The sequence below is a fragment of the Anguilla anguilla genome, chromosome 10, assembly GCF_013347855.1.
Source record: "Anguilla anguilla isolate fAngAng1 chromosome 10, fAngAng1.pri, whole genome shotgun sequence".
NCBI lineage: Eukaryota > Metazoa > Chordata > Actinopteri > Anguilliformes > Anguillidae > Anguilla > Anguilla anguilla.
The window spans coordinates 28976965-28989934 of record NC_049210.1 but is presented as its reverse complement, the minus strand read 5'-3'; the positions used below and the strand labels follow the sequence as shown (position 1 = coordinate 28989934).

Genomic DNA, 12970 nt, shown 5'->3' with positions numbered 1-12970 from the left:
GTTCATTAACAACCTTTAAGTTGAAGCCTCTGCAACATATGAATATGCATAGGCCTATAGTGTTACAACACTGAACAATGGTGAAATATGTTAAATATATTTCTGAAATTTAACAGTTGTAAACTAAATAATCTTTAAAACAGGTCTTTCACCTTTAAATAGATTTAAAAACAGCATATTGTAATAACAACACAGCATCTATCTATAATAAAATATTTCCAAATTGGAACACCTATTGCTACTGAAGTGAACTGAGTCAAAGCTTGCGCTGTATCAGGGAAGAGAATGCACAAGCGCAGGTCACCTCACTTGGCAACCTTAGTTGCTACTGCCATCTAGCGAAGATTCTGACAAACTACACTTTTCATCCTCTGAATCAGTAATGAGGGAGACACATTTCCCTGGCTTTTACATTTGACGCAGAACTACAGAACGTCGGAAAATTCAAATACGAAACCGTTTTTTTTTTTTTTTTTTAAGTACCGAGAAAGTGCTGAAGTTTTGGTATACCGTGCAACACTACCTCAGACACATATTCCAATCCATTGCTCAGCTTAGCAGAGAATGCACATTTCACAGCGCCACAGAGACATAGAATAATAACACATGAATGCACATTTCAAATAATAAATACGACATAAAAAAACGGAAGAAAGACTGAACATCAACTCGCGAATTGCGTGCTGCTCGCAAAGAAGCCTACCGTTTAATTTATTTATTTAGACATTGGCAGATGAGATGAGTTTTAGTAACGCTGACCTATAAAACGCTATTCCAAAAGAAAAATCAGACATGTTATACATCGTTAGAAAGCTTATAATCTCACCTACTGAATAAATGAACTGTCAATCAAGCCAAATTGGACTAAGAAGAACGACAACGCCGTACGCAACAGGTGTGGTATTACGCACAGCTATTTTAGAAAAAATCCGACATTTCACAAACGGATTATCCAAGACAATATATGGCCACTCATTCGCAAAAGGGACATCTCTACGCGTAAAACCAATGGTAAGATTGTATATTTATTCAATGTGTAGTCCCAGATATTGACTGTAGAATGACGTGGTAATTTAAAAAAAAAAGTTAGTCTCGCTTATTTCGTCATTCAGTTAGCAGCGTTTTCGCTGCTGTATTGGAATATTTTAGGGCTAATGTCGGGTTCATCTTGTTGCTACGGAATATTGCATTACATTACAGGCATTTGGCAGACGCTCTTATCCAGAGCGATGTACAACAAAATGTACAACCATAACCAGGAACAAGTGTGTCGAAAACCCTAGAGGGCAGTAGCCTACCGTTCTAAGTGCAGGGAACAACCGCATTGTTCAACTTAAACCCTGTAGGTTACACTGATTAACACTAACACAGACAAGAACAGCAACAACGCAGTCCATGCACAAATACAAGCAATAGTTAAGACGAGTGAAGTCACCTACGAAACAACTACATAGTTACAACCCTAAGCTTACAGTCAATTTAGAGATTAAATTGAGAATACGATTTCTCGCAGCATAATGACGGATTTAAAGACTAAACGAACTCACCCGATATTGTCTTCAAACGGACCGTATTACTTATCTAGACATTGGCAGACTACAGCATACATTGCGTCTTTTGTTTATATTCAATATTAGTAATTGCAGCGAGAAACTGCAGCTCTAGGTCGTTATGTTATGGTAGCAACGGAACGAAGCGGACTATATATGTATTAGGCTACCGTTAATATTTCATTATACCAGCGTGTTTTCGCGCGTTTGCACAGAAACTCAGAACCTATCAATAAAATGGTTTAGCTATTTCTCAGCATAATGACTGGTTTAAAAATTAAACGAACTCACCCGACACTGTCTTCCAATGCTTCCCGACGGTCAGATAGTCCCCTCACTGATAAAAACTAGACCCTACGGCAATAGTTAAGACGAGTTAAGTCACCTACGAAACAACTACCTAGTTACAACCCTAAGCTTACAGTCGATTTAGAGATTAAATTGAGAATACGATTTACAGCATAAATTGCGTCTTTTGTTTATATTCAATATTAGTAAATGCAGCGAGAAACTGCAGCTGTAGGTCGTTATGTTATGGCAGCAACGGAATGAAGCGGACTATGAGGCTACCGTCATTGTTTCATTATACCAGCGTGTTTTCGCGCGTTTGCACAGAAACTCAGAACCTATCAATAAAATGGTTTAGCTATTTCTCAGCGTAATGACAGATTTAAAGACTTAACGAACTCACCCGAAACTGTCTTCAAATGGATCCATGCCAAAGAAAAGTAATTATTCATCCTCTCAGAAAGCTTTTACTTTTGGTAGCCTATCCTAGCATGCACGCTAGGTGGCACAGTCAGACCGTGCTTTCACTGCTAAAAACTAGACCTACGGTGTCGGATTACTTGCGTCGCTATGGTTGTCCCTTGCCGTAAAGAAGTTTACTCGATGTCGTAACCGTTTAGATTTGGAGCTCCAGCTTTTCCGCACCCCACCTAATGAAGAAGTCCAAATGGTGTGCAAACCATACGGCGGACATAGGTGCTCCCAATAGAAAAGTTGTAGAGCACAGTCAGATGCATCAGTCGATGGAGTTTTGTGTTGATCTAACTTATGGTGTGGGAGTTATGGCCTGTTACGCAAAACCCTTTGTTATAGCGCCACCATCTGGCCGACGTACGTGGTTTTTAGTGCCTGAGTAGCACCTGCCAAATTTGGTTGCTCCAGGACCTATGGTTGCTGAGCCTCAGACACTTTTAGCGGAAAAAAATAAGAATAATAATAATCCTAACAGATACAATAGGGTTCCACCAGCTTCGCTGCTTGGACCCCTAATAATAATAATAATAATAATAATCCTAACAGATACAATAGGGTTCCACCAGGTTCGCTGCTTGGACCCCTAAAAATGACGGAACTGATCGATAACGTTTCACCGGGTGCAGTGTCTTTTACTGCAGGGTGTAAAATGAACACCCGCCAACCGCCAAATGTGGGTGATTTTGCGGAGTGGCTGGTAAATTTGTGAGGCTCACACAGTGGCGAATGCCCAAACTTTGTCTGTACTGTGTTATCGCATTATTTACATGGCAGTAACCTGGCAACCCATCTCGCGTCACGGGCCCGAGACAATACTTCAATGAGAAGTGGCGACATGATCAGGTGTTCGAGCCGTCTAGCAAAAAGTATTGCTCCCAGTGCTACTGTCGTATTTAGCCTTTAGTGGCGACTGGTGAGCTGAAAATTGGTGGAGAGCAAAAATTTCCTTCAAACTAATCATTGATCTCAAACTGTTCTACTTAATTTTCAGTGATTAACAAGCATGCAAACGATCTGACTAATCAACTGGAAAGTGACACACAGATTCTTCGCATTGTGTCAGGGAGATTAAATGATAAATGCAATTTAGAAAAATCTGTTTTAATCACTAAGCAGTAGCAGAAACTTCCCCTGATTTTCCTTGAGTGTCAGTACAATTAATCCACAAAATAGGCTGCTCAATACTATCATATATAGCCTGCTCTCCCCAAATAGGCGGTTTTAGCGAGTAGCCTAGCCCTTATAGCCTACATTTATTTTCATTTGCAGTACAAAATTGTGCACATTTTAATCAACATAATTTGCGGATACCTGCACTTCTTTCTCTGCACTCATATTCATGTCAAATATTTGCAATGCGTAGACTGTAAACAATCTTGAAGTGCAGGTTTTGTTTTTGCTGGTTATTCTGTAAGCTAACACGGTAGATAAGAGACTGGTGTATCTTGTTTGTTAAGTGCAGACTACTTGGTGATTAAAACGGATTTTCAACGGATAGATTGAATTTATGATTTAATCCCCCTAACACGGTATGAAGACGCTGTATGTTAGGCTACTTGCCATTTGATTGGCACGCTTGATAATGAAGGAAAATTAATGAAAACGGGTTGAGATCAATGATTAGTTTAAAGGAAAGTTTTGCACCCCACCAATTTTCAGCTCAGTCGCCGCTGCTTTAATAGTGATTTTTAAAAAGTGGCTGGTAAAAAAGGTGAGTGGCTGGTAGAAGTTGAGAATCTACCAGACACAGTGGCTAGTGCATAAAAAAGTTAATTTTACACCCTGCCTACTGCTATAACAGACTGAATACGTAAGGTGGCGACACATCGTTAGAAAGCTTATACCGTCTCCGAGTGGATAAAATAATTGACAATCAAGCCAGTTTGTACTAAAAATGCAACAACACCATAAACATCATGTGTGGTATTATGCATAGCTATTTGGCAAGATACCCAGGCATCACAAATGAGTGCATATTTCACAAACGAATTGTCCAAGACAATATATGATCAGTTTCCCTGATCACAGTGAAAGGGTGACTGTGATCTGCAGGTTTAAAAGGATGTGTACAGTTGAGGCCAAAAGTTTACATACACCTAGGCTAAAGATATTCAAACTCAGTTTCACAACTCCACACATTTCATGTTACCATACATTTCTTTTGGCAAGTCAATTAGGGCATCTACTTTGTTCACATCAGAGGTAATTTTAAAACAATCGATTAGAGACAGATGTATTTCAGCTTTATTTCAGAATTCCAGTGGGTCAAAAGTTTACAGAGACTAAGCTGACTCTCTTTAAACAGTCTGGAAGAAACCAGAAATTGATGTAATGACTTTTTATAAGCTTCTGATTGGCTAATTGTCACAATTAGGAGTTAATTGGCACCTGTGGCTGTATTTAAGGGCCTACATTTAGAGCCATTGCCTTTTTGGCACAAATTAACTCCCAGGGCTAATCAAACTTTGGTCTGAAAGGTTCAACTGAACCCCAAGACAACAACAAAGGAACTACTGAAGGAGTTGGAGGCATCATGTACCAAAGTATCTACATCCACCATTAAGAGAATCCTATATCACCATGGCCTGAAAGGCTGTTGCGAAAGGAAGAAGCCCCTACTCCAAGACCGACATAAAAAAGCCAGAATGAAGACCTAGTATTTTGGAGGAGTGTTCTCCGGGTGGATGAAACAAAAATTGAACTGTTTGGCCATAATGATCAGCACTATGTATGGAGGAGAAAGGTTGAGAGTTTTAATCCGAAGAACACCGTCCCAACTGTGATGCATAGGGGTGGCAGCATCATGTTGTGGGGGTGTTTTGCTGGAAAAGGGACTGGTGCACTTCAGAAAATCATGAGGAAGGATGATTAGCTAGAAATACTGAATTAACACAAGACATCAGCTAGAAAGTTAAAACGCGGTCTCAAATGGGTTTTCCAGCAGGACAATGATCCGAAGCATACCTCCAAAGCTTAAAGACAGCAAAGTGAAAGTATTGGAGTGGCCATCACAAAGCCCTGACCGGAATCCCATATAAAAATTTGTGAACTGAACAGAAAAAGTGTGTTCGAGCAACGTTTGACCCAGTGACAATCTGATATAGTGCATAAAAGCTGAAATAAATCTGTCTCTTAGCTATTATTTTGAAATTACCTCTCATGGAAATAGATACCATAATTGACTTAACACAGGAAATGTATGGTAACATAAAATGTGTGGAGTTGTGAAAAATTGAGTTTGAATGTCTTTTGCCTAGATGTATGTAACCTTTTGGCCACTGTATCTATGAAAAATCCCTTGCTACGTGCTATTAACAAGAAAAAAAAAAGACTCCAATGGGATAAGCACCATCAATAATAGGACCAAGAAAGATTGGGAAAAGGCAGATACAGATCATAGTTGTCGTTACACTATAGTCCTATATATCCTTCAATCACCCTGTTTTTTTCTGTCTTTCTATGTACAGCACATTGAGTTGCACCCGCTGTCGGAAATGTGCTTTATAAATAAAGTTTGATTGATTGACTGATAGTCAGGAAAATTGGTTTTTCTATTTGCATTGATTTCTTCCTGTAGTTGCGGCACAGTTTTATGATGGTTTATTTTGCTAGACACAAGATATTTGTCTCCCAGATGTTCTCCTGTTAACATTTCTGCCCATTAGCTGGACCCTGTACCGAACCCTGCCCCTCAAAATCTTAAAGGGTAACATGCCGGTTACATTTTTTTATGGATTTACAATTCTGGCCTCATGGAAAGAATGATTTGGAAAAAAATATACAATCAAAAGTGGGCATTATAAGCCACGCCCCTTAAAAAATGTCAATATCGGCCAATGACGTAACAAAGGGGAGTCTATTCCATGCCTGACCATACCAGAGTGCAGTAGGTCACTTGTTAGTCAATCCAATCAGTTTAGCCAGTGACTGTCTTAGTTTTCATTTCACAGCTAGCTAGGAAGGTACCTGAACCACTGTGTGCGGGAAGTGCAAAAAAACTCTAGCCTGTTATAGTACGGAGTTCACCCCCTCCCAGGAAAAGTACCTATTTTTGTGCGTGGGTGTGGTTTGTGCTGGTGGGAAGAGGAGACTTTGCTGCTGCATCTGTCACAAAAAACGTGGCAGTCTGCGGTGGGAATTTTAGGGAGGATTTTGTCCCTGGAGATATGATGGAGTTCAGGATGGAATTTCGAAGAAAGGAGCATGTGAGACTGATACCTGGGGTGGTCCCATCTGTTCGCTCGGGTCCTGCAGTTCTATGGACATCAGCAGCCTCTGCCATTGGCGCCGGTGAGAAAATTTCTCACAGAGCTAACACACATTCAGCTCGAAGGAAACGTGAAACATGAAACGCATATGGCAAGTTATTACTACTAGCTAGATAACTACCAGATAAAGGAGCAATGTTTAGTGAATAAATCTTTAGCTTGCTGTTAGCCTAGGAAGCTAGCTACACCAACCAATTGATCAGGCAGCAAATACCGTTAGCCAGAAGTCAAGACATTGTCAGTGAGGTAACTTCGGTTTTGAGTGACTTTATAATAACAAACATTTTGGGGATTTCTGACAGCTATTTTCGTGCAATTTAATGGTAAATTTGTTCAGTCAATTAAACTCAGATTGGACATTATTGTCTGGTGGGGACCACATCTGTTCAAATAACCTAATTAGAAAACCAGGGTCAGTTGGTCATATGTTACCACAACTTTTCTATCTCTCCAACTAGTTAACTGGGACGTTACTAGTTAAAAAATTTTTAAATGCAGCCTCTACTGGATATGAACAGTTGTTCATTTTTGCTACTGCTTGATATGTATTAACAATGTTAAGTAGAAGCAACTTTGTCATAGTAAAGTAGCTCTCAGTACTAGTCCTCACCAAGATACCGGTCCAATTCACCACAGGTTCTCCACACACCACAACTTAATCTCTTGCCGTATTTCTCTCACCCTTGCCTGTTCCCGGCACCTTGGGCGTCTTGCAATTATAAGGCTGTGACCCATCATATATACTGGCAAGAGACTGCATATTAATTCACAGGGTAAACCAACCTAAAAGATTCCCTTAGGCCTCTTTGCAATAGCTCATTGGGAATAGCCTTGCCACAATATGTTTACTTGGCTCCACACATCTAAGCCTAACTTTATCTTTGCCATATTTTAGCAACTTTAGTGCCTATTTTACTTAAAACTACAGGCCAATGGTATTAGGCTACCTGTGGTTAAAAAAAAAACTTAAGGTAGATGAGATTTCAATCAATTTAATTACCCCTCCACACCTCCCTCCAACCCCCCATTTGCAAAATGATTGGACAGACTTCCAATAATTCCTTTAATTGTAATTAAAGCCAAAGGAGGCTATTTTGAGGAAAGTCTTGTCTAAGATTATTTTTAAGCAAAACTTATTTTTGTGTTATTTTAGGTAGAAATTGAAAACAATTTTTTAGACTTTGGTTTATTATTTAAAAAAAGCACACAAATGAACAAATTCTATTCTACCTGAAGTCATTTTTTTAAACACAGCTGACCTAATACTTTTGGCCTGTAATGCAGTTTTTGTACATCTTATGACTCAGTAATAAAGGAGTCGTCTTCTGCAGTCATAATTTGTTTATATTCAAACTGTTAAAACAGCACGCGTGCATCGAATCGTGAAGGCTATACTGTGTATTGTACTGAATCGTGAGCTGAGTGCATCATTACATCCACACCCCTACTCTTAACACTAAGCACTTTGCAGAAGGAGGAAAAATCATATGAAAATCCTAATATACCACATACAGAAAAACTTAAAATGTCAACAAAAACAGGCTTAAAGATATTAAAACCTCAAAAAAAGGTCAAGTATTGCTGCATGGTACATTCTTTGTGTACAGAAGAAAAACAAAGCTACAGCTAAATTTTCTCCAGAATTAAACTACACTACCAACCTATTCTAATATTAATTTATGAACCAGTGCTGTATTGACACTCATAAGAAGAGCAGATTACAGTACATCTGGGACTTTTATCAGATAGCCCAAGTCTCTTAGAAAAAATTAAATTAAATTATAATTAAAATTGCTGCCATTTGCCTGCTGTCTCCCTATTACATAGGACAAATCATGTCAGCAATCTGCTCAGAGATGTGCATTACCACCAAGAACTAAAGAGATGATCAGCACACCTTTGTATAGTGATGCAAAATGACAGTTTTTGCATGTGTCATGCCATATCACTATATAAAGGTGTGCTGATCACAGTCTTCAAGTGGTGTGGTAGCACATAACACAAAAGAATAGTCTGATTGCTGATTTGGCCTATGCAAAAAAAACACTGGATTTCTATGTTTGTACTGGAATTAAAAAGACCATAATAAACGATTTTACTAAAATCTGTAACAGATTCCACAAAATCATAACACTTTGATAAAAAGAAATGACTAGTTATACGCAGAGACACACAGCATAGCATCCAAATCTCAATGAACACAGATATTATTCAAATGTTTAACACAATCTGTAGTCATCTTCTTAGGTATAAAGTTTTTCCATGTCTGAAGAAAGTAACGTTCTGATTTAGAACCTAACCAACTTAATTCTTCCATAGCTGACATACTGCGTTTATAATCTGAATACAACTTTTTCGTAGCTGGACGCAGATTCTCAAACCAGATGGATTGCAAGTGACTACGTATCTCCCATCCTTTTGAACAGTTCACATTTAACATTCAGCAAAGCATATAAAATTGCTTTCACAGAACTGGTCATTTTGATGACCACTGAGCAGAATATTGCTAGGCCTAATTGCCAACAATCTTTAGCTGGTAATATGTTGTTTGTTATGGGTTTTGTCAACAGATAACAGCAATGTCATTGCCATAATTTTAATTAAACTATTCATATTGCAAGGCTGCACCACTTTAACACAGTTTATTATACCTCCGAAACAAAGTCACTCATCAGCTTTCAAAGAAAGTTAGTGAAGATTATTTCATCAAAATCTTCCATTCACTATTTTGAGGCAGACCATTGCATACTGTACTTTATTTTTCTGAAATATCTTTTCTTGCAATAAAAATTTCAGTTTTTCAAAACAATGCCCAATCATTTCTGCAGTGTACAATGACATACATCATGTTCAAAATGCTTTCAGCAAGTCATATGTTTAAGGTGTAATAGCATCAAAATGTAGCTCAATTGCCTTTTACTGATACAATCTCTTCCATACAGGCATGAACATTTGAATGCCAATAATGTTTACCACTAAAAACACAACACTTAATCTTTGTGAGAATAATAGGCCTAAATATAATTGAAAACATTTGAAACAAGGAATGATGCACTCTGATTCCATGGGAAACCCCAATAGTTTCCTTTACCCCAAATAAACTTAACTTAAAAATATTTAAAATAAGCAGTTTCCCAAATCAGAAGGGGGGTGATTTATGCAGCAGGTCAATGGAATTCCCCCTGCCCAGACACTTACGAGTTTGTGTGCAGGTACTCAAAGGTGAGTTGCGCTCGGTTTAAGCTGCTGTAGTTTGAGAAGGCCATTATAAGAAATACAACTCTTGGTGGGTGAAACGCTTTAAGATCCTTCCCTTTTAGTTTCAACAGGCTTCTTAATCCAATAGTTTCGGTCCATTTATAATCCAATCATTTGTTTATGGTCCTGATTTTCCTGTAAGTAAAATATGCAAGAGTTGCTCAAGTGTATTTTGTGCATACAGTCAGATCATGAACGAATAAGAATTGACAAGCAACATGCAATTCAACAAAGCCAGGTAAAATGCATTTAACATCTAAAAAGCAATCGAATAAGTGAAACAAAAAGACACTAATGTTGTATATTGCCATGTCCAAATGCAACCTGGATAACTAAATTGAACAACTGGGATTGTATGGCTATGCCGTATTCACGAATACCAGCATACATTTTATAACAAATTGGCAATATATTACATAACTCATTAAAGTCATTCATGGCATTTTGTCTGTTCAGTGAGAACAGGTCGCGCGTCCTCACGTGGAAGGCCCACTCATTGATTATTTTGTAGAAAGCAGACTAGCTACACAATTCACACGACGAAAACAATATGTGATTCCATAACTAACGTTAGCTATTCCATTGGCTACAAAATGAATGGGTGTTTGTGCACTACATGACTAATAACGTTTGCCATCTAATCGTCGCAACCCGTAATGTTCCCATTATTCAGTCACCAACACACTACTGATATTGCAGTTAGCTAGCTAGCCAGATGCTTAACATTTGCTGCTTGTTTAGCACATCCGATGTTTCAGCAAACCTTTTCAACAGCCAGCGATTCCAGTTTGAGGTACTGCTTCCGTCAATCCTCAACTGTTAAAAGACGTAAAACTTTAGGTTTGATCTTTGCGGTTAGATTTCGGAATGAATCTTAACAATTTGAAAGGCCGTGAAAATATCCAATGCACTGCTTCGTTCAGCTACGGAGTTGCGCAGACGCCGTTAGTCAACGGAGGAACAAAAAAGAACTTGATTCACAGAGAGAAATCCCGCCTCCAGCACGGCACGACCACCACGTACACCAATCAGAACTCACCAACAGAGAAAAATACACTGGGCGTGTTTCGAGAAGACGTCGCCCTGCAACTGGCTTGCCTGATTTAGAGGGGAACTGCACCGAAAGATATGTTTCCCCCTATTTTCATACGTTTCCCCATTATTTCAATAAACTCACCATAAATATGTTCCGCCAAAAAAAAAGTTTTATCATGAGCTGTTTTCTAAATAAAGAAATTCCAAGCAATATTCTCTGAAATATTCTCCAGCCTTCATCTTCAATATTCATCCAGCCATTCTCCATCTTCTGTTACTGCAATACCCACAGTTCACAGCTCTACAATTTGATTTGTTGGGCGTTCCCTGGGGTGGAAATAGGTGGTGTGGCGGATTACCAGGATTATAAAACTGCCGAAACGATGGTGAGTGGTGGGTTACATTCCCAAATAAGGTGCATGTGTATTTGTAGTAACATTGGCCATTTTGTCACCGGTTTTGACAGCGGTTTATACATAGCTCTAAGAGGCTGTGTCAGAAACGGCTATTTGTATGTTAGTTTAATTGGTTTCTTTAGGATGTTATATGACATTCTTATATGACTGCGTAGACAGCAACATTACATATGACGTCACATACTAAAGAACCAACGTTGGCTAGCCGGCTAACATTGTTGTGATGACTTAGGCCTCGCTGCTTTTAACTGAGCTGCTTTTGACTAATGTCATAATTAAGTTAAAAGCAGTTTAGTTAAAAACCGCTAAGTTATCACAGTAATGTCAGCTAGCGAGCTAACGCTATTGCTTTAGGATGTATTGTCACACACTAAACAAAAATATAAACGCAACTCTTATTTTTGCAGCCAGTTTTAATGCTTTTAAATAATACCTCAAAGAGTTGTTCTATGTGCACAAAGATCTTATTTCTCAGATTTTGCCCACAAATTTGTTTATATCACTGTTAGCTAGCGTTTCTCCTTTGTCAAGATAATCAATTTCCTGCACAGTTGTGGCATATCAAGATGCTGAATAAAAGCCATGATCACTACACAGGTTTCCTTATGATGGGGTCAGTAAAAGGCCACCCTAAAATGTTGAGCTTTTTGTTGTTCAACACCATATCACAGATGCTTTAAGAGTTAAGAGATCATGCAATTGGCATGCTGACTGCAGGAATGTCCTATGGGTGTTCATTTCTCCACCATAAGCCTCGTTTCAGAGATTTTGGAAGTTCGTCCAACAGGCCACGTGTAACCACGCCAGCCCAGGACCGCCACATCCGACTTCTTCACCTGCGGGATCGTCTGAGGCCAGCCACATAGACAGCTGATGAAACAGTTGATTTACACAACCGTAGAATTTCTGCACTGTCAGAAATCGCCTCAGGGAAGCTCATCTGCGTGCTCAACTGGGGTCTTAATTTGTCTGCAGTTCGGCGTCACAGTCGACGTGAGTGGGCAAGAGCTCACCTTCGATGGCCACTTCTTCCATGGTCTGCATACTCACCAGACCCATTGAGCATGTTTGGGATGCTCTGGACCGGCGCATATGACAGCGTGTTCCAGTTCCCACCAATATCCAACAGCTTCGTACAGCTACTGAAGAGGAGTGGGACAATATTCCACAGGCTACAATCAACAATTTGATCAATTCAATGCGAAGGAGATGTGTTGCATTGCATGAGGCAAATGGTGGTCACACAAGATACTGATCGGCATTCCGTTCATTTCATAGTGTCTTTTTTGGGGAATATGTGACTAACAAATGCATATTTGTATCCCCAATCACGTGAAATCAATAGATAAGTGCTTAATGAATCTATTTCAGTTGACTGGTGTACGTTTATTACCTTTGAACTCAATAAAATCAGTATATGTATATAAGTATAAAATCAGTTTGTTCAGTATATGTAGGGAAGTCAAACGTTCTGCCTGCAATGTAATCAATGGGAGTTCCATGCACAAACATAAAACAAAAATGGCATCTGGGCTCACTTTAACAGTTTGTTTAACAAGGAAATATACAAAATCGGAGTAGACAGTGCAATTAAATTGTTTCAAAAGTGCACTGATAGTTCAGCGATGTTACTTTTTTACTTCAGAAATAAGGAATTATTATGCGAATTTGACTCTGTTTA

At 38.9% G+C, this 12970-nt stretch overlaps 1 protein-coding gene across 6 annotated transcripts in view; it reads right to left on the bottom strand.

The window, feature by feature from the left end:
• morc2 (MORC family CW-type zinc finger 2) overlaps positions 1–11140 on the bottom strand; it is a 109680-nt gene extending 98540 nt beyond the window's left edge. The window contains exons 1-2 of one of the 6 annotated variants that reach the window (XM_035380012.1): positions 11016–11140; positions 9779–9973 (exon numbers count right to left, since the gene is read on the bottom strand). In XM_035380012.1, the coding sequence (XP_035235903.1) occupies positions 9779–9846 (68 nt within the window). In that variant the 5' untranslated portion in view covers positions 9847–9973; positions 11016–11140. Of the gene's footprint in view, positions 1–6530; positions 6550–9778; positions 9974–10601; positions 10805–11015 lie in introns of those variants that run through there. The other 5 variants (XM_035380011.1, XM_035380016.1, XM_035380014.1 and 2 more) reach the window with 5 other exon arrangements.
• Positions 11141–12970: the final 1830 nt, after the last annotated feature.